The sequence below is a fragment of the Chelonia mydas genome, chromosome 6, assembly GCF_015237465.2.
Source record: "Chelonia mydas isolate rCheMyd1 chromosome 6, rCheMyd1.pri.v2, whole genome shotgun sequence".
NCBI lineage: Eukaryota > Metazoa > Chordata > Testudines > Cheloniidae > Chelonia > Chelonia mydas.
In genome coordinates, this window is record NC_051246.2 from 69,161,650 (window position 1) to 69,182,385 (window position 20,736).

Sequence of the window (20,736 nt, forward strand, 5' to 3'; positions counted from 1 at the left end):
CAGCCTTTTGATCTGTGGGGCCTTCACCTGTAAGAAGGGGAACTATCCAGCCATGTTCACACCACTCACTGTCTGCTCTGATCCTGTTGCCAGAGAGGCAGTAGAAAGAGACCTGGTAGTGACTAGCTGTCTCTTCTTTCTGGTCAAGAAGCTAAAGAAGATAATAGGGGAAACTCATGAATTAAAGATCTGGTATAGGATGGGGGCACCCAAGTAGCTATTCATTATGCTTGTGCGTAAGGCCAGCCCAGGATACTACCTGCTGCCTAATAGAGGAGCAGCACAATCAACCAGCTCTGAGGAAGATGCACATTCTCTCTTCACTGGAAAGAGTTCTCTAAGCCTCAGAGTCTATGATGTATTAGGGAGGAAACAAAGCACAGAAAATAAATGGCCAATGAATAGAGGGGTGCAGGGAGCAGTAGGGGGAGTTTACCTTGCTTGGATCCTGAGGTAAGGGCAGGAAGAGTGGCCAGGAGAGAGAAAATACTGTTTTGTTTTCTGGCTCTTACTTCATTCTCTTTCCTTTGCAGCTCATCAGCCAGGAGCCAAACCAGGGGGTGCAGTATGAATACTACCTGCCCTTGCAAGGGCACAGCTCGGGCTACAGCTGGAGCTATGGCTCCTGGAGTGATTGCAGCTCTGAGTGTGGCGGAGGTAAGAGGGTTGGGGGCACCCTCACCAGCAGCAGACAGTGCCCAATGCAGAGCCAGTATCCAAAAGGGAAGACGCTACATGCTGCCATCTGAAGAACTGTCAGCAGCCCCCGGGCCTTCCCCAGGGCTGTCCCACAGAGAGATTAAGGAGCATTGGCAGCTGCAGTAGGCTATGAAGGGTCTGTAAATTGGAGGCCAGGCCGGGGTTCACTGCAGGATTGTTCCCTACATTCTGTTCTTTAATGCTGTGTCCAGTCTAGTTTTCTATGTTCTGAGTGATGGTGCTCCCACTGCTTCCCTTGGGGACAGTTTTCCAGACCGATAGATCTCTCTGTCAAGGATTTCTTCCTGACAAGCAGCCTACGTTTTCTTTCGTTTAGCTTCAGCCCTTTACACATAGTTCTGCCCCCTCGAGTCACCCAAAACATGTCCTCACCAAGCCCATCTCCTTGCTGCCCCACCCCCACATGACTGAGCCTGCCACCTCTAGTGCCTCCCTATGGAGCATCCATCCAGCAGAGAGGCTGCCAGAGTTCCCCTATGGTCCCACCATGTACACATCAACACACTCATGGATTCTCATTGAAAACCAGTTTCATGGTATGCTGAGCTCCTGCCTGCCCTTTCTCGCCTTCTTTGCTGGTGGCCATTGTAGTGACTTACCTCTCTTGCCCATAATATGGGTTCAAGGATGCCTCTGTAGAAGGTGACATCACCTCCCCTGCTGTTATAATCCTGGAATAGGGATGCAGAGTTGCCCTTTCCCCCAGGGGCTGATCCACTTTCATCCTGGCTTAGACCCAGCCTTGTTGGGCTGACCCACAGCTCTGCTATTGTAACAAGTCCATGTGTTGTAGACAACAGACACAATTGCTAGATAAATTATGTCTGGCAGGGCACACCCCTCGGGAGCCAGGATTAGAATCCTGGTTCTTCAACTTCCAAAACACAGGGCGCAGCCATCTGAGCTAAAGGAAAATTCCTCTTCAGTCTCTCTTACCCTTCCTGTGGGCCCACCCGCTATCTAGGGTAGGTACTTCTATAGCCTCTTTCACCAGAGTATTTGAGCACCTCACAATCATTTGTGTATTTATCCTCCCAACACCCCCCTGGAGTAGGGTAATACTAAGATCCACATTTTATAGTTGCGGAGCTGAGACACAGAGAGTCCATGGAGCAGCAGGGAATTGAACCTGGGTCTCTCAAGTCCTAGGCTACTGCCCTAACCACTGGACCATTTATGTGGGAACAAGTTGTATAGAGAATCCTGGAGTTGCATCTGACGCAGTTCTCTCTGCAGCATGCAGATGCTGTGGGGGCCCCAGACTACCTCAGAAATGTGCCATTCCCCAAACGATTGCATTTAAATCCCTTTTATGGATGGGCCACTTTAACCAGAATATTATTTTCCTTTTCTCCTTTAGGTTACCAGTCACGCCTGATGTTCTGCACCATAGACAATGAAGCCTATCCAGACTATATGTGCAGGGACAAACCAAAGCCAGCCAATAACCGGACATGTGGTCTTCAAGCCTGTCCCCAGACAAAACGGTGAGACTTTCTCTTTCCACCTCTCTGGATTCTTCAACCCCCTTGTGAAGTATCTTGAGACCCAGGAAAAAGAATGCTGATTGCCTTCTGCTTCCCCCACTGCCACCCCAGTCTGGAGCTGATGAAAGAATCATACACTTCACATGTCAGTGGAAACAGACATTTCTAGATCACCCAGGGGTAGATGATACCTGAGCTGTGACTGACAGAACAGTGGTCAACGGGATTTAGTGCCTTGCTCACTTTAAAAAGTGGGATATAGGCTACTAAAGGCCATGTCTACACAACTGTAGTAAGTCGACCTATGCTACGCAACTCCAGCTACGTGAATAACATAGGTCTACACTGCCAGGGGTCGACGGGAGAAACTCTCCTGTTGACTTACTGTACTCTTCTCATTGGGGGTAGAGTACAGGGTCGACTGGAGAGCGATCTGCTGTCAATTTGGCAGGTCTTCACTAGACCCACTAAATCGACCGCCGGTGGATCGATCTCAGAGCATCAATCGGGCTGTAGTGTAGATGTAGCCTTAGGCACTTTTGAAATGTTTTACCCAAGATGTGGGAATGAATTTCTCTGCCCATAAGGAATGGATCTACATGGCCTAGGTCTGTGTCCAAAACCAGGGGCTTTCACTTTGCCTAGGTAGAGTTGCTGGAGATATTATCCTAGCCAAAGTTGGGGAAGGAGAAGGATTCACTTAGTGTTCATTCTTCCCTTCACTTGGAGCTGCAAATGTAAGAGCAAAGGGAGTTAACTTGCTGCATTCCCCAGGTCCTGGCCCTTTCTGAGAGGGCTGAGCCCTGCAATCCTTCCTCCTATGCGGCTGTCAAGCTCCCCCTTCCATTGCACTTACAGTTAGCTGCCACATGGCTCCAACAAGGGAATCCGCAGCATATACCATTTTATCACCCTGGGACACCCTCGTGTCACCTCTCTGTATATCCAGTGGAATTAGTGTGAGGCCTGATGGAGCCCCTGTGTTTTGAGGGCACCTGGAGACCTGGAAACATTTCTGCCTACACAATAGGCTGTAGCTCTAGAATTCTATATATTGCTTAAAGTCCTTTAAAACCTTTGTTCTGTGTATAAAGGATATCTTACATCTATCTGCCGAGAATGTGGAGCCACAGCGGAGCCTGGAGCTCTCAAATGAAGAGGTAACAAGAAGGAGATAAAGATTATAGAAAGCAGAGCTTCAGCTATTCTCTGTCCACTTCCCACCTAGAAAATCTAGTTGCTTGGTGAACCCCACTGGGTGTTTTCATCCTTGGTGATGGTTTAGGTTGGTGCTTTGCTTTTGATTCTCACTGCCCACAAATGATGGTGGAGGGTCCTGGGTACTAGAAAAGGGGGAGCTTTGCTCAGACAGTGGTGAGCCCTACTGGTGATTTGCTCTTCTGATTTGACTGTTGGAGGGGACAGACAGTTCTTTGTATCTTTCTGTTTCTGACCCTGAAATAAGCATTGCCATTTCCCTTGGGCAAGGCGGCTGCTTTTGAAGATTTTGCTCAATTTGTCAAGATGGTAAACTCGTAGAAAGAAAAAGAAATGCGGTAGGACTGCAGTGAATCACATTATTTTAATAACTAGTCAGAATGCCAAACTTCCTTTGTTGCAACCTCAAGTTTCCTCCAAAGCTCTTCTTCCAACAGCATGTGCTCCAGTGCTGGCACAAAAGTGCCTGGATGCAGTGTTTACTGCAATGATATGGCTCTCCACCCTAACACCAGAAGCAAAAAAGAGAATAATTGTCCTCCCAACAAACCACTCTACTAATGGCTGAGTGGGACTTACCACCATGTTGCCCTCTACTGTCAATAGGGGGCATCTTCTTTCATGGCTTCAATCTCTCAGGTTACCTCGGTTTACAGATGGCCTGTGATGAAGGAAGTGAGGTAGAAGATGCCTTGAGTACCAGTTGCAAAAGCCTCTGGGTGAATTTGGCCAATTATCATAAAGACCTTTTAACACAAGAGCGGCCATGCTGGGTCAGACCAAAAGTCTGTCTAGCCCAGTATCCTGTCTTCCAACAGTGGCCAACACCAGGTGCCCCAGAGGGAATGAACAGAACAGGTAATACTCAAGTGATCCATCCCCTGTCATCCATTCCCAGCTTCTGGCAAACAGAAACTTGGGACGCCATCCCTGTCCATCCTGGCTAATAGCCACTGATGGACCTATTCTCTATGAACTTATCTAGTTCTTTTTTGAACCCTGTTATAGTCTTGGCCTTCACAACATCCTCTGGCAAGGAGTTCCACAGGTTGACTCTGTGTTGTATGAAGAAATACTTTCTTTTGTTTGTTTCAAACCTGCTGCTTATTAAGCATATTATTCTGTGGCTTTTTGGGGAAATGAAAAATTGTTTTTTTAACTCCACTATAGCATCTGCAAAATCTTGATGAGTGAATTTGTTTTGAGTGGTTGGCAGCCTGATTAACCTGGGCAGTCTGTGCCTGGCTGCTGATTCCTGTTGTGAGGGAATTTCTAGTTATTTTGCAGATTTAGACTGAGTTATTTGCATTTGTGGCAGCACAGAATTATATCTGGTGGGGAACAAACACAAGGTCGTCTTTGCTCAGATTTCATCCTGTGGCACTCGTTGAGGTACTGGAGGTGTTGGGTGAATTTTTAACCACAGTCTGTGATTTAGCCCCATGTCCCTCCTGTTTGCTAAAGGTCATTTGGGAAGAACTAGGTCCATTGTTGGTGGAAATTGTCATTGCCTCCTTTGTAGAGCACAAGTTGCCATCTGCTTTGAAGGACACTTGCATATGCCCTTTACAAAAGAAACCTTTGCTTGACATTAACAATATGAGCAATTATTTAACCATTTTAATCTTCCCTCTTTTGGGCAAGATAACTGAAAAGGTTGCAAAAAGATGCTCTTATGGTATCTAGGTGCCTCAGATCTTCTTGGCCCTTGTCAGTTTGGTTGCAGACTTGTGTACGGTACAGAAACACAACTTGATGGATAATGAATGATCAGGTGTCCACACTAATACTATTAGATCTATCAACTGCCGTAATTGCAGTTGACTTTGAGTTGTTTATGACTGGCCTACAGGCATAGGTAGCAATTGATGGGGCTGCTCTTGAGTGGCTCTGTTCCTTCTTGGCTAAGAGGACCCACAGAGTTATATTGGAAAATTGCTCATTGACCTTGAAGTCATTCTTGTACGGGATTCTATTGTGTCGCTTCTCTTACTCAGTAAGTATATGGGACCCTGAGTGGAGTTAATGAGGAGGATGGGCTGAGGGCTCAGCCTGGTTAAAATGGAGGTGATAATGGCAGGCTGGGGGAACAAGTAGAAGGAGATGGCAGAAATTATATCTGCCATCTTGACTAATCAGTGGAGCTGTTTTAGCTGGAGCTTACTTGATTAACTGGGAGGTAGCTGATGACAGGAAGTTCTCCATGAGCACCCCCTACTGCCGACTTTGGGCTCCACACACCACTGTGGTCCAAAATCATAGGCACCGACTCCGTGGGTGCTCTGGGGCTGGAGCACCCATGGAAAAAACATAGTGGGTGCTGAGCACCCACCGGCAGGCCCCTCCTCCCCCTCAGCACCTGCGCTGCCGGGGGGCCTCTCCAATCAGCTCCTCCCCATCTCGCCAGCGCATCCCGCCCGCTGCGATCAGCTGTTTGGTGGTGTGCAGGAGGCACTGTGGGGGAGGAGGACGAGGAGCGGGAGGCAGGAAGAGGCAAGGGAGAGGGTGGACTGGGGCAGGAAGAGGCAGGGTGGGAAGAGGTGGGGTGAGGGCGGGGCTGGGTGACATCAGGGGAGATTTCCCCAGATGCTGGGGAGTGGAAGGGACCAACCCCTTCCGGCTGCTGGGACACTGCTCTGCAGCTTGGCCGGCTGGTGGCTGCCTGAGAGAGCCTGGCTGGGAGGTAGCTTCCACTCCCTGCCTGGGCTTGGGTGCCAAGGACCAGGGACGAGCGAGCCAGAGCTCCCCCTTCCGGCATGTTTCCAACTCGCTCAGCTGTAGTCCCCGGTGTCTGAGCCTGGGCAGGGAGGAGAAGCTGCCTCCCCGGGCAGGGAGGAGAAGCTGCCTCCCCAGACAGGGAGCGGAAGTCACCTCCCCAGCCAGGCTCTCTCAGGCAGCTGTTGGGCTGCAGGGCAGCAACCAGGAGGGGACAACTTTAGAAGTGGCTGCCTTCTGCTCCCTGCCCCGGCTCCATCCTGCCAGGGAGAGCAGCAGGACATGCCGGGGGGTAGGGGGCTGGGCAGGAGCAGCGGGAGGACAGAGCACCCCCTTCCTGCAGGTAACGTGCAGTGGGGAGAGCATGGTGGCCCAGGGCTGGGCGTGAGGGAGTGGTTGGTCAGGGGGACATGTGACCTCCCCTTTATATCATGCCTCCCAGTATGGGGAGGCACCAGTTGTCTATGGGGCGCCCTTGGGAGGGGACAGAATGGGGGCAGGAAGAGGTAGGGCAGGGGTGGGGCCTTGGGGGAAGGGATGGAGTGGGGGCAGGGCCTGGGACGGAACTGGGGTCAACCCCCCCCAGAAATTGGGAAGTCGGTACCTATGTCAAAAATAACCCCTATCTGATGTCCTTCAAGGTGTGCTGCAGGGCCCATCTGTGTTCCCAGGCATAGGGTTGGAGCATGGGTGGAAAGGGCTAGGGCAAGGGTTTTCAAACTTTCCTAATGTGGACCTCATCCTAACAGTGGGATTATCGTGAGGAGCCCTCCCTTCCCAACTCGGTGGCAACTACTGCAATTGTTTACATGACAAAGAGTGTGTCTAATGAATTTTTAGCATTTTTTAATGCAAGTCTGCAGTTGGAAATAAGGACATAAGCCAGCACCCTGTGACAAGGAAGCTGTCCACCCACCACCAACAAGGGGTCACCACCCACACTCTAAGAATGGGCTTTGAGACAGAATGGGGTTTTGGTTTTTCTCTATACTGTAGCTTGTGGCTGGAGTTTGTTAGGTGGTCGGGCTGATTGCATTGCTTGTCTTCTATTGTGCAGTCCTGTATGAGATGTTTTCATGGATCGCACTCTAGTGTGATGGAGAGATGCCTTCTTTCCCCCTCTTCCTTTTAGAAATAAATAAAAGTGGTGCTCTAAGGGCATGGTTACGTTACAGGCACTATAGCGGCACAGCTGTAGACACTTCCTACATCGATGGACGTGGTTTTTCCATTGACATAGGTAATCCACCTCCCCGAGGGGTGGTAGCTACATCAATGGAAGAATTCTTCCAGCGACCTAGCCTCATGTACACTGGGGGTTAGGTCAGCTTAACTATACCACTCAGTATGAATTTTTCACATCCCTGAGTGGCATAACTAGGTCAGTCTAAATTTTAACAGTAGACCAGGCCTGAGGGGTCCCCACACAATCAGAAAGCCAAGTGGGTTGCACTCAGGGATTGGTTCCACAGGGCTGCCCACCTACACTATGCAGTAATTGTTCATGTTTAAACTCACCTGTAACTTTACTCCAGCTACATTTGAGTTTCTGCCTCTGGTAATGTAATGGTGATCAGCTCCACGCTGACTGTTATGGTGAAACTCACTTAACATATGGTCAGCTTGTGTAGTCATCCGTTACTTTCATGGCTGCCTCCTGGACATGCAGGTATAATGCAAATTGCCACCTTTGCCAATTTTCTTGAGTGAAAGACAAAAATATGCCCCTGTGACGTCCTGTCATGCTGTGGTGGCCCTTTGTGTCTTCCTTTCTTTCTGTTACTGATGTCACAACACAAAAAGAGATTTTCCCCTAACTGGTTGAACTGGGGATTTAAGAGTTAACCTTGGCCCTTTGGGCAACAGCTGTGATACAGCAAGCTCTATGTACAGGGTCTTCCTTGCTAGCCCTCTTTGTTCATTGGTTCTGTGACGGCTTTCTGTTACCTACAGCTGGAAAACCGGGGAGTGGGGAGCCTGCTCAGCCACCTGCGGGGGAGGTACCCAAACGCGTTCCGTTTACTGCATGTCATACAATGGACAAGGCTCCACGGGGGTGGTGGACGATGCCAAGTGCATGGCCTTTGCCGAGCAGCCCCGCAGCACGCAGCCCTGCAACATGCGACAGTGTGCAACGTGGAGCGCAGGGCCCTGGTCAGAGGTGAGTTTACACTTTGAATGCAATGTACATATCGGACAACCACCCTCTGAGCTAGCACACCAGGGATTGCACCGGGGACCTTCAGAGCTAGAAGTGTGAAATGCTACAGCTTGAGCTAAAGAGACAGGTTCTCCACCTAGGGCTGCAACAGACTTAGATCCTGTGCAGATTGGGCAGAGAAAGGGACTTGTAGAACATACTCTGTGCAGTCGGAGGACCAGATCCTGCCTTGGTCCTTAATCTACAAAGGCATTACACTAAACTGTATGTCTGGGCAGAGTTCAGCCCATACACGATATTGCGAGTTGGATTGTTGGTGCCTGGGTGTATTTGTGTCTCCACAAGGGGGAACTCTTTGAACCACTTACATGCAAGCCTGCCAATGAGGAAGACATATGAAATCCTCGAAGCATAGAAAGGAGAGATGGAGGACACCTATTAAATCCTGTCTAATCCATCTTCAGTGCAGGGCTGAAATTTATTCTCCTGAATTTACGTTCAGTCCAGCAGTACAGCCTGGCAACATTTGTATTGCTGTGTTGAGACATTGCATTGCCTGAAAAGGTGCACCATAGAATCATAGAAGATTAAGGTTGGAAGAGACCTCAGGAGGTCATCTAGTCCAACCTCCTGCTCAAAGCAGGACCAACCCCAGGTAAATCATCGCAGCCAGGGCTTTGTCAAGCCGGGCCTTGAAAACCTCTAAGGATGGAGATTCCACCACCTCCCTAGGTAACCCATTCCAGTGCTTCACCAGCCTCCTAGTGAAATAGTTTTTCCTAATATCCAACCTAGACCTCTCCCGCTGCAACTTGAGATGATTGCTCCTTGTTCTGTCATCTGCCACCACTGAGAACAGCCTAGCTCCATCCTCTTTGGAATCTCCCCTTCAGGTAGTTGAAGGCTGCTATCAAATCCCCCCTCACTCTTCTCTTCTGCAGACTAAATAAGCCAAGTTCCTCTGCCTTTCCTCCTAAGTCATGTGCCCCAGGCCCCTAATCATTTTCGTTACCCTCTGCAGGACTCTCTCCAATTTGTCCACATCATTTCTGTAGTGGGGGTGGGTGGGGGGAGGCAAAACTGGATACAGTACTCCAGATGTGGCCTCACCAGTGCCAAATAGAGGGGAATAATCACTTAGAATCATAGACTTTAAGGTCAGAAGGGACCATTATGATCATCTAGTCTGACCTCCTGCACAACGCAAGCCACAGAATCTCACCCAGCAACTCCTGTAACAAACCCCTAAGTTATGTCTGAGCTATTGAAGTCCTCAAATAGTGATTTAAAGACTTCAAGGTGCAGAGAATCCTCCAGCAAGTGACCTGTGCCCCGTGCTGCAGAGGAAGGTGAAAAACCCCCAGGGCCTCTGCCAATCTGCCCTGGGGGAAATTCCTTCCCCACCCCAAATATGGCAATCAGCTAAACATGTGGCAAGCTAAACATGCAAACCTGAGCATGTGGGCAAGACTCACCAGCCAGACACCCAGGAAAGAATTCTCTGTAGTAACTCAGATCCCACCCCATCGAACATCTCATCACAGGCCGTTGGGCATATCTGCTGCTAATAGTCGAAGATCAATTAGTTACCAAAATTAGGCTATCCCATCATATCATCTCCTCCATAAATTTATCAAGCTTAGTCTTGAAGCCAGATATGTCTTTTGCCCCCACTGCTTCCCTTTGAAGGCTGTTCCAGAACTTCACTCCTCTGATGGTTAGAAACCTTCGTATAATTTCCAGTCTAAACTTCCTGATGGCCAGTTTATATCCATTTGTTCTTGTGTCCACATTGGTACTGAGCTTAAATAATTCTTCTCCCTCTGTGGTATTTATCTCTCTGATATATCCCTCAATCTGCTGGCAATGCTCCTACTAATGCAGCCCAATATGCCGCTTAGCCTTCTTGGCAACAAGGGCACACTGTTGACTTATATCCAGCTTCTTGTCCACTGTAATCCCCAGGTCCTTTTCTGCAGAACTGCCACTTAGCCAGCCTGTAGCAGTGCATGAGATTCTTCCATCCTAAGTGCAGGACTCTGCACTTGTCCTTGTTGAACCTCATCCGATTTCTTTTGGCCCAATCCTCCAATTTATCTAGGCCACACTGGACCCTATCCCTATCCTCCAGTGTATCTACTTCTCCCTCAAGCTTAGTGTCATCCACGAACTTGCTGAGGGTGCAATCCATCCCATCATCCAGATCATTAATGAAGATGTTGAACAATGTAATATGACAGTGTGGCATAACATCATGGCATTGCAATTCCTGAAACAGATTCAGGACTCTACATTTGTCTTGAAAGATGCAGGACAAATATATAAATATGGAGATTGCCACAGATTCCAGAATGGTTTGGATACTAGGAATCATGACAGTGAAATTAAAAGAGGAATGTCGCATTGAAAAACACTAAAAATATATATAAAATGTAATTTCTAGCATAGCGGTCACAACACAGCCCCACCATGTGAAAAAACAGAGAGTTTCTGTTCTCCCTCTGTCATCAGGAGAAACCAATTAGGAGCCAGACTGTGGATCACTTGAGTGCGACAAGGTCTTTGGGCCGGGGATCTGGACTATGCAAGAACCTATGTCCTCTTCCCTGCTCTGAAATCCTTACCTTATGGTGATTTCTGGATCCGGCCCACCAGCTGTTTTAATCCGGCCCTCGAGCTCCCGCTGGGGAGTGGGGTCTGGGGCTTACCCTGCTCCAGCGCTCCAGCCGGGAAGCAGAGGCGGGGGCCGCTCCATGCAGCTCCCAGAAGCAGCGACATGGCTCCCCTCTGGCTCCTACATGTAGGGGCAGCCAGAGGGCTCCGTTCTGCACACTGCCCCTGCCCGAAGTGCAGCCCCTGCAGCTCCCATTGGCCAGGATCCACGGCCAATGGGAGCTGTAGGGGTGATGCCTGCGGACGGGGCAGCATGCAGAGCCGCCTGGCTGTGCCTCCACATAGGAGCCGGAGAAGGAACACGCCACTGCTTCTGGGAGCCGCTTGAGGTAAGCGCCGCCCAGAGCCTGAGCCCTTGAGCCTCCCCCCCGTGCCCCAACCCCCTGCCCCAGTCCTGATCCCCCTCCCACCCTCCAAATGCCTCAATCCCAGCCCAGAGCACCCTCCTACACCCCAAACTCCTCATCCCCAGCCCCACCCCAGAGCCTGCACCACCTGCCAGAGCCCTCACCCCCCCCCCCCCACATCCCTCCCACTCCAGCCCGGAGCCCCCTCCTGCACCCTGAATTCCTCATTTCTGGACCCACCCTGGAGCCCACACCCCCAACCAGAGCCCGCACCCTCTCCCACACCCCAACCCCAATTTTGTGAGTATTCATGGCTCGTCATACAATTTCTATTCCCAGATGTGGCCCTTGGGCCAAAAAGTTTGCCCACCCCTGCACTAACATCATAACCTGTAGCTCGTGTGTATCACTTTGCATCAGTAGATCTCAAAGCACATTACAAAGAGGGTCAGTATCCTCATCAATGGGGAAACTGAGAGGTGAAGTGACTTGCCCAAGTCACCTAGCAAGCTAGTTGCAGAGTCAGGAATAGAACTCAAGTCCCAGGCCAGTGCCCTGTCCATCAGGGTACTCTGACTCCTATACAGCCGAAGAATGATGGCATCCCAGTAACATATGCGTTAGGCTGCTTCTCCAATGGTGGTTCATACTGTACGTTTTCAAAGCTGACGTCTATTTTGAAATTGGGGAGCAGAGCCAGGAAACTCAGAGGTACCTGGCTGCATTCCCTGTAACAATCAGGCCCCTTCTTGCAGTGCTCAGCCAGCTGTGGAGAGGGTGTTCAGACCCGGACTGTCACCTGCAGAACCGAGTTGGGATCTGAGACTCAAGACTTTGCCTGCCTGACAGAGCCTAAACCACTCCTCAGACAGCCCTGCAGCAAGGAGAATTGCATCCAGAAAATTGGTTGGCACATTGGAGTCTGGGGCCTGGTGAGTGTCGTACCCTCATGGTGCTCGCTTCATCAGTTAACTTGTACTCATGCAGTGTTTCTCATATATTGCGCTGTGACTGAATTGGTCCGCATGTTGGTTGAGGCCAGGAGCACATACTCCTTCATTATCAGCTCCATGGCTCACTGTCACAGCTTGTGTCTTCTCCAAAAACAAGCCCTCTGGGGGGATTAATGTTTTAGTGACTGTGGCAGCATGCAGCTGATACACTGAAACAATCCACTCCTGTTGCTTCGTTATTCCCATTTCTATGACACCATTATCAACATCACAGCTACCCATTTGAATGTGACAGATGGAGTCTGAGAGAGGCTCCATCTCTATTTCGCTGGTCATCATGTTTGGTGAATTGAAGTATGTTTCTGAAAGGGTTCAGGGTAACCCAATTTAGACAGAGGGTCGCCTGCCTTTAGGTAGAGGGCCAAACTGTGTTTAGCCTGACTTGTGGTCAGGATCAGCACCAAAGCTAGTAGGCAATTTCCCAAACTCAATTTTGCCCCATCTGTGACAGCTGAGTTAGCCTGAACTGGCTTACAATATGCTAAGCACGGTTCCTGGCACCATGTAGATGGGGCCTTAACAAGGCTAGGTGAGCCCTTATGCCTTAATCTGGTTCTGTCTGATGCATAGGATTCCAACAAAATGAGGGAACGAGCGCTTGGTTTGGGTGTCTAATTTTGAAAAAGATGTCCTCTATCTGATTAAAGGCGAGAAGTGTCTTGCTGGGGCAGATGTGTTACACAGATACTTAATCCCCCTTCTCCGACTTCCTTGCCTTCATTCCTGGCTGCTGCCAATCCCTTCCTGCCACCCCCACCTTACTTCCTAGCAAGGGTGGGAATGCCAGTCAGCTATGCTACCAGAACCATCAAACCTGGTTGCTCCATTGTCAGCCCCATTGAAATTTGGTACTTGGCCCCAGAGAAGGGGGACGTTAGGACTCTGCCTACCGGGGACGTTGGACCCCAGTAACAGACAAATTGCTCCTAGCCATGTTCAACAGTTCAGGGTTGGTCACACCGTCATTCAGCAGGCTGCCATGGGCTATGCTTTGGCATGTTTTGCCAGCAGCTAACCATATTCCTGGTCAGCATGCCAGGCTCGTGGGGTTACTGTATTCTGTCTCCCTGCTCTCTCATCTCATCTTTCTGCCCAAGTGTTCGAAGAGCTGTGACTCAGGCATCCGAAAACGCCAGGTCATCTGTGCTGATGGCGATTCCAAATTCTACCCCCCTGAGACGTGCAAGGCCAGCCAGCCGCAGACCCCAGCCGTGCTGGGAAGCTGCAACACTCAGCCCTGCTATCTGCCGCAGCGTAAGTGACATTACTAGACCTCTGGATTTTCCTAGGATGTTCCTGCTTTTGAATAAAAATTCCCAGTATCTCATGCCAGCAGGGCTGATTGTTTCAAGGCCTCTGCTCCTTGCCTGCCCATTTGTGCAACTTTCATAGAGCAGCTAGTTTGCTCCATCTTCCCACGCTGCCTGGAATGGGTTTCCTGCTACCTGTGCTGTCTGAAACGTGTGAATCAGGCACGTGAGCAACACCAGTGCCTACCCCTTTTGAGACTGATGCTTTTAATTCCTGTATTTCCCTTGCCTGTCTGATGGCCTCTGTCCTGGGTGACATTGAGGTTTGCATCAGGGACCACCAGAACTAAAAGTGTGAGTCTCTGCCACGTGGCATGGCTCTGTAGCTGGGGGCTGTAACGGTCTCATCCTCCGTGGATCAGGTATAGACAAGGGCACACACCACACGGACCAGGGTGTTGTTACAAACACTTGCTCTCCATACTTCTCCCTCCAGCCAGAATGGGGAATCAAACCAAATGTACCAAAACCTGCCCTACTGGGTCTATCGCCTCAGAACTAGGGGCATTGCTTTGACGTTCCATCCAGTCCAAGCTGTCTATCAGTATGGATGCTCTGAGCAAACAAACTTCCTCATTGGCTTCAGGAGCTTTGAGGTCTCCTATTGGCTATATTAATGCTATGATTCCACCCTCAAAGCCATAGGACCCACTCCTGATTGGTTCATTTATCAAGTCTGTTTGGCTTTAAGCAACAGCAGCCTAACAATGGGCCCCAGAATTAGTTACCTGAAGTCTCACATGACAGAGCAGACAGTGTTTCACCATTGCTAACTGTAGGCATCTTTGTTAATCCGTCTTACTGTCTCACTATCCCCTGCAGGGCAATTAATTTTTGGCACACTGTGAGAGATGTCCAGAGTTAGGATATTGCCCCTCCTGGCCTGAAAGCTAAAGGCTGCAGAGATGTTGCTGCCCACAGCTGTGTCATGGCAGAGCCACGATTTGACATGTTTCAACATGTCATCTGGTTGGCTAGGGTCTTTCTCTCCCTTCTCTGGCCTTATAGGAATGTGGCAGTGGATTATGCAGGTTGACAGAGAACGATGCCAAGCTCCTCCCACACTGGGTCCCCCCAGGAGTTGGAATAATTTTGTGGACACTTTATCCCAATCTGAATATTTCTTCTCCTGTCCAATCCCATGGCACAGGTGAATACAGACACCTGTATTCACTGACTAGTCCAACCCACTGCCTATATTCTGTCATTTGTCCATCTCCTTGCAGAGGTTCCCAGTATGCAGGACACCACAGGCTATGACATCAGCCGAGAGTACTTGCTGACCCGCTACTACCCAGACAGTGGCACTGCAGGTTTGGAAGTCGTGTGTTTTCTTTTATGATGTCCTCTTTACTGTTTTCTTTATGTGGCTTCCATGGGTTGCCAGGAATTGTAGGGCGAGGAACAATTTACAGATCCTTTTATATCTATATTGAGTTGTATCTAGATACAAATTCAAAAAGGAATGTATATATGTGTGCATAAATCCTAGACTTTGATATGGGCGGCATTAGGCATAGGGTAAATGGAGTGCCTCCTTGGCAGTCATGTCTAAGAGGTTACCAGGAGAATAATAAGTTTACTATGGTCCCTTGCCAGCAGGCCAGTCCCAAACCTTTCTTCGCCACCTGCAGACTTGCTCCCCATCTTATCTCTAGAAGAGTTCCCCTGTTTCCACTCAGTTGTGTGCTGCAGGCATCTTTAGGTTTCAAGTCTGACCCAGAATCTTGCATTGGCAGCTCCAGTGCCTTATTTTGAACCACTACTGCAGCGGATACAAAAGATATTTGGGAACTAAAGACACCCAGAGAATCTGAGAGTACAGGGAACCCCCATTTGGGGGAGAAAGTGAAACAGGTGGGGGGCATCTCAGGTCTGTTACTGAGCTGGGTGGGTTTGTAGAAGGGAGGGAGTAGCCAGCAAGTGATTTGAGGTGACTGATGCCATATTCAGTCTTCACGAAGGTCATCATTCCTTTGAAGGCCAGTCCGTGTGTATTGAGAAACCTGCTAAACACTTGCCCTCAGTCACTTTATAATAGGAATATTTGAGGGGGAAAACTGCCCATATGATGTAGCTAACAGTGTTTCCTGGACTAGTGGGAGGACAGGAAGAATATTGTTAGAGACCATTTCTTAAGGGTAATAGGTCATCTGGTAGCACAGTAATCTTAAGGAACCAGAATTCATTGTGAATGGGAACCAAAGCTTCAGTCAGGAAGTTCCCTGTGACTTTCTCCCAGGAGGAAAATGTACGTTAACAAGTCTGGCCTCAGAGTCGGACTGGTAGAGGACTTCTTTCATCTATCAATGTGCTTTGAACAGAGGCAGAGGAAACAGAGACTGGATTTTGTTGCCCACCTGAAATGGCTGCATGCATTAAGGAATTTTCTTTTCAGTTTATAGCAATGAAAGAACAATCCAAGGTAGCTCCACACACCATCAGCTCCAGCCCAGTGAAGACCATAGCTCTAACTTCTTGCCTCTTCGTTGGGAATCCCACTCAAGCTCTTCAGGATCCCGGCAGTTCAGCTCCCATCAGGATATTGCCACAGGGACTGGCCCTTGGGACTGCAGCCAGAGCCCTCATGGCTGCTGCTCAGATGGCCGCACTCCGGCTTCTGGCCCTTTTGGGCAAGGCTGCCCCTTCAGCACATGCCATCAGAGCAGGTTAGATGAAACAGTGAGGTTTGGGCTGGTGGAACCACCCTCTATGGCAGAGTTGATGATTACAGACTGCCTTTGTTGGGTCAGGGTTCCAGATAAGACAGATTTTGCTAAGCCCTTTGTCTTTTCCCTGCAGGTATGGATGCTGTCCTGATGGAATATCAGCTGCCCAGGGCCCCAACAATGTGGGTTGCACACAATATTACAGTGATGTTTATATGAGCAGAAACAGGCCCGCTGCAGCCTCCCCAACGGTAAGTGCCAGAACTCTCTAGAACCTTTTACTAATAATATTGAGATCTGGTTGAAATAGCACATTGTTTTCAGGGTTTGGCTCTGGCCCTGGAGACTGAGGTTTTTGGCTCCTGTTCTACTCTTTCTTTATGTCTCCTGACAATAACTCTGGGGAATTGATAGAGGGAGGATGCTAGATGCCCACAAAGCCAACATTCCTATCTGCTGCCGCTCAGTGAGCCCCACTGGAATTCCCTCGTGCAATGGGTCCCGGGTAGTGGTGTAGAAGCTGCAATTTGTGCTGCCGGGTTGACGAGTGGAGCACCCTCGTTTGGGGAAGAGACTCAATATTCCTTATTATAGGACACTGAACCAAACTCCCTCTCTCAAGGCAACTGGAAATCAGCAGCACTGCATGTGGAGAGGGAAGTATTTGATTGTTGGGCCTGTGTTTGATGTATGGTTCCTGCCATTCTATGAGGCTAACTTTGATATGATTGTTTTTTTCTGAGAATGTAAGTTGATAGGTCTTTGCAGTGGGAGATCCTAGATTCCGGACCTGTGTAGAGTCAGTTTGGGCTAACAAGGTGGTTCGTGGTCCAGAACAGGTTAGCGGGGCATGCCAAAATGCAAACAGGGACAGATGGCTTAGGAGATATCGAGAGTTTCACACTTCGAAGTTGCCCATTTTAACCTAGCCTAGGTGAATAATGACTGAAATTCCATACCATTTAATTATCCGGTGGTCTATGTGACATGAGACAGTGATCTCCATCCCATTCCTTGTGGACAGGGGAAAACACCACCATCGCCACTGGCAGTTCCCCTCTTCGCAGTCTCAACAGAGTAGCCAAGGGCAGGAGTGGCCACAGAGAAAGAACTCCCTTCTTATCCCTAGAGTTGATTCCTTCAGGCACATTGGTGGGCAGCATAGGGAGGCTTGCACTGCCACGGAACTTGCTGTATCTGTTCTGGAGATAAGCAGAGAATCTCTTGGCTCCAGGGCTGTCAGTCCAGCTCCCCCCGCTGGCATGACACTTACTCATAGAAAATCAAAGTTGATAATGGCTCCTCGAGCTGCTAGACCAATCCAGTGGGCAAACTGTATGATTTCTCACCTGTGCAGCAGCTGGTGCGGTAGCAGTAGCTGCCCAGTAACTTTTGGCTTTGAATTTTTTTCACTAAGGCAAGCCAAGCTTTGTCCCAGCAGAACCCGTCTGATGAGTGTCGAGGGTCTTTCTATGGCTGCTGCTATGACAACATTGCTACAGCTTCAGGACCTCAAGGGGAAGGATGCCTCAACAGACCCAGCCAACGTAAGTGATGTTTTGGCTTCCTGCTTTAGAAATGTGCCTCCCCTGAAAGGAAAGCCCCACAGACTGTAATAGAAAATGTGAAGCTTTGTATAGGGTTTTTCACCTATCCTGTAAAATGTAATAAAAAATACTCTCCCTGCAATAGGATTCTGTATGATGGTTGGAAAAAAACATTAGAGAAATTCCTATCAACCCCTATTAACTTTCTTTAGAATCCTATTGATTTCATCTCTGTTGGAGTCTATAGGACTTCCTTGTAAGGGCCACTCTGCAGGCCAGGACTCACTCATGCATCCCTGCTTGCATTGATCCCTGTCAGTTGCCTTGATCCATGACAAGTTAGGAATCATCCTATTATCAGTAGGCCATATCCTACCCCCCAAACAATCCTATTGACCCCAGTATGGTTTCAGGGCTATAATTAGGGGTCGAACATGTCACTTAAGGCTTCAATTGAAGATTTGAAGCCACATCTCTGAGTAGGGGGCACTGCAGAGCCATGGTGCTCCAGGAGGAGCTCCAGGGAAATTGTTACTCGGTTTTGTTCCTTTAGCTCAGAGGAAGTACTGTTTGCCCCATTCTAGGATAGAGCTGCTCGGTCCCCCAGGACACCAGCTGTACTTGGCAGAGTAGTATCAGGAGTGTGCTATTACATCGCCTTCCCCAACCCCCTTCTCGAGCACAGGGACAGCCACTGGGAGCATTTCTGCCCAGCCATCCCCAGGAAGGGACAACTTCTTGCACACTCCTCCTCACCCCTATAGTGGCCACTTGTAATCTGGGCCATAGCATCTGAAGCTACTTCTCTGATGCATCCTAGCTCTAGGGAGTCAGAACAGTGCCTGTGAGCCAGCAGAAAGCCCAAGGTACATAGGGCCACGGAATTACATTTACTCCTTTGTCCTAGCATGTGGGGGCCAGAGCACCTTGTGTTACCCTAGGTTTTGTGACCAGTTCTGGTTCCAAGCTTCAGGTGGATGACCTTGGAATGACACCCTCCCTCTCCAGTCCTAAAGCAGGAACCCCAGAGCTCAAGAATAACTCACAATAGTGTAACACTGTGCTGGGCTATAAAACCTAAATGAACACCAGCAGCCCCTGGGAGGTAAGTGGTGGTATCTCCATTTTACACATAAGGAACTGAGACACAGAGAGGTAGAGTGTCTTGCTCAAGGTTACCCTGGGAGTCAAGGACAGAGTTAGGAACAGAACCCCAATCTCCTAGCTGGGTGTGCTACTCATGAGATCGTTCTCCTTCCACGGACAGCAGCCTTGGGTAGCATGGTGATAAAGCTATCGGGGCTATGTGCTCAGTAGAAAGGGGACTCCAGGAGTCAACCCTCACAATCAGATCTTTTTCTTTTCTGCCGTTTGTTGGTAGCTTATCCTGTCAAGTGTCTGCTGCCCAGTGCCCAGGGCCCCTGCACAGACTGGACCACTCGCTGGTACTTTGTAACTGCTGTCAGCAAGTGCAACCGGTTCTGGTATGGTGGTTGCCATGGCAACACAAACAACTTTGCCTCAGAGGAGGAGTGCATGAGGGCCTGCCAAGGCTCCACTGGAACAAGCAGTGTGCGGCACCAGCACCACAGGGGGACTTCGCACATCCACTCTGGCTCCCACCCACGAGAGGGAGAAGCCCAAGGACAGCCGCAGCCATCTGCAAGAGGGACTGAGAATCATAGCCAAGGAGGAGGAACACGAGGGTCCTTCCATGTTATCCAGCCTGGGCCTGATAGCCATACAGCATGGCAGGGCACAGGGCTGCACCACAGGGAGAATGGCTGGAGCAGGACCATGAATGTGGATATACTGCCAGAGTCTTCACAGAGGAATGGCACTTTGGTTAGCCAGCGCTGGGGCTCTCGTCACTCTTCAGCTCCTGGGGAAAGGAGGACAGACCAATCAAGCCAGCTGCATGGCAGGGGAGAAACAATGGTGTCTGGGCACTCGGAGAGGCAGCTAACTGTCAATGGGCAGGTGGTGCAGCATGAACATGAGCGGTGGCGGAGTTCCTCTGGAGCAGACACTCCAGGGGTGGATGGACTTGGGCATCGAACCTTGCCGGGTTCCACCTTGCAGCGAAGCTTGTACAGGTGATGCTTTTATACTACCTCACTGTGATACCAAAGCACCAGGTGCCATCTTCTACAGGGGGAAATGTTTTCCAATCCACAACTAACTCACTCTCCTGAAATCTCCCACTACAGATTACTTGCAATAGTGTCCCTGTGGAAAGCCAGCCGTCCATGCAATGGGGATGTCTAGTACCCACTTTACCTCTTCTGGGGCCCACTCCTGCACATCTCATACAGCCATTGACTTGAGTGGAAGTATTGGGTGTGTAAGGAATGCAGGATTTGGCCCTTAATCTCTATCCTTTATATCTAGTGGGCACTTTACAGGGATCCTTGTTGGCCAGCTCTGGCTCCCATTTAAATCAACAAGAGTTGTGCTTACTTACACCAGGGTTAAATTTGGCCCTGTGTGTGATTTCAAGACTTTATTTTGGCATGGTAGGGGAACAGCAGTGGGGTTAATACTGGAGATGGATCCAGATCCAGCTGATGAATGCCCCACAAATCCAAGGCATTTGGATTTCAGGATTTGAGAATTTGGTTCAATTGTAAGTCTAGAGAAAACACTAGCTTGGTGTCTTCGGGGACCTGGATTCAGATTTGATTTTGTTCTCCCAGACTAAGGTTTTAATGGTCTCTGCCTCTACCTCATCGATTGGCTGTCCACAGCATTTCAGCTTGTCAAGATTGGTCTTCTCCGCAACAGGAGAGGTCTAGCCCTGGATTGCCGAGCGCAGGCTCTCAAGCCTCTAGTCTCTAACAGAGCTATATATAACTGACCTCTGGGTTACTTAGCTC

At 49.5% G+C, this 20,736-nt stretch overlaps 1 protein-coding gene across 3 annotated transcripts in view; it reads left to right on the forward strand.

Annotated features, from left to right (window-relative positions):
• Positions 1-20,736, forward strand: part of PAPLN (papilin, proteoglycan like sulfated glycoprotein) — a 70,411-nt gene that overhangs the window by 34,096 nt on the left and 15,579 nt on the right. For 2 of the 3 annotated variants that reach the window (XM_027818125.3, XM_043547962.1), the window contains exons 10-20: positions 534-657; positions 2,081-2,207; positions 3,302-3,367; positions 8,094-8,301; positions 12,077-12,253; positions 13,432-13,588; positions 14,871-14,957; positions 16,043-16,313; positions 16,447-16,564; positions 17,731-17,860; positions 19,242-19,956. In XM_027818125.3, coding sequence (XP_027673926.2) covers positions 534-657; positions 2,081-2,207; positions 3,302-3,367; positions 8,094-8,301; positions 12,077-12,253; positions 13,432-13,588; positions 14,871-14,957; positions 16,043-16,313; positions 16,447-16,564; positions 17,731-17,860; positions 19,242-19,956 — 2,180 coding nt within the window. The remainder of the gene's footprint in view (positions 1-533; positions 658-2,080; positions 2,208-3,301; positions 3,368-8,093; positions 8,302-12,076; positions 12,254-13,431; positions 13,589-14,870; positions 14,958-16,042; positions 16,314-16,446; positions 16,565-17,730; positions 17,861-19,241; positions 19,957-20,736) is intronic. The other variant, XM_037900344.2, reaches the window with a different exon arrangement.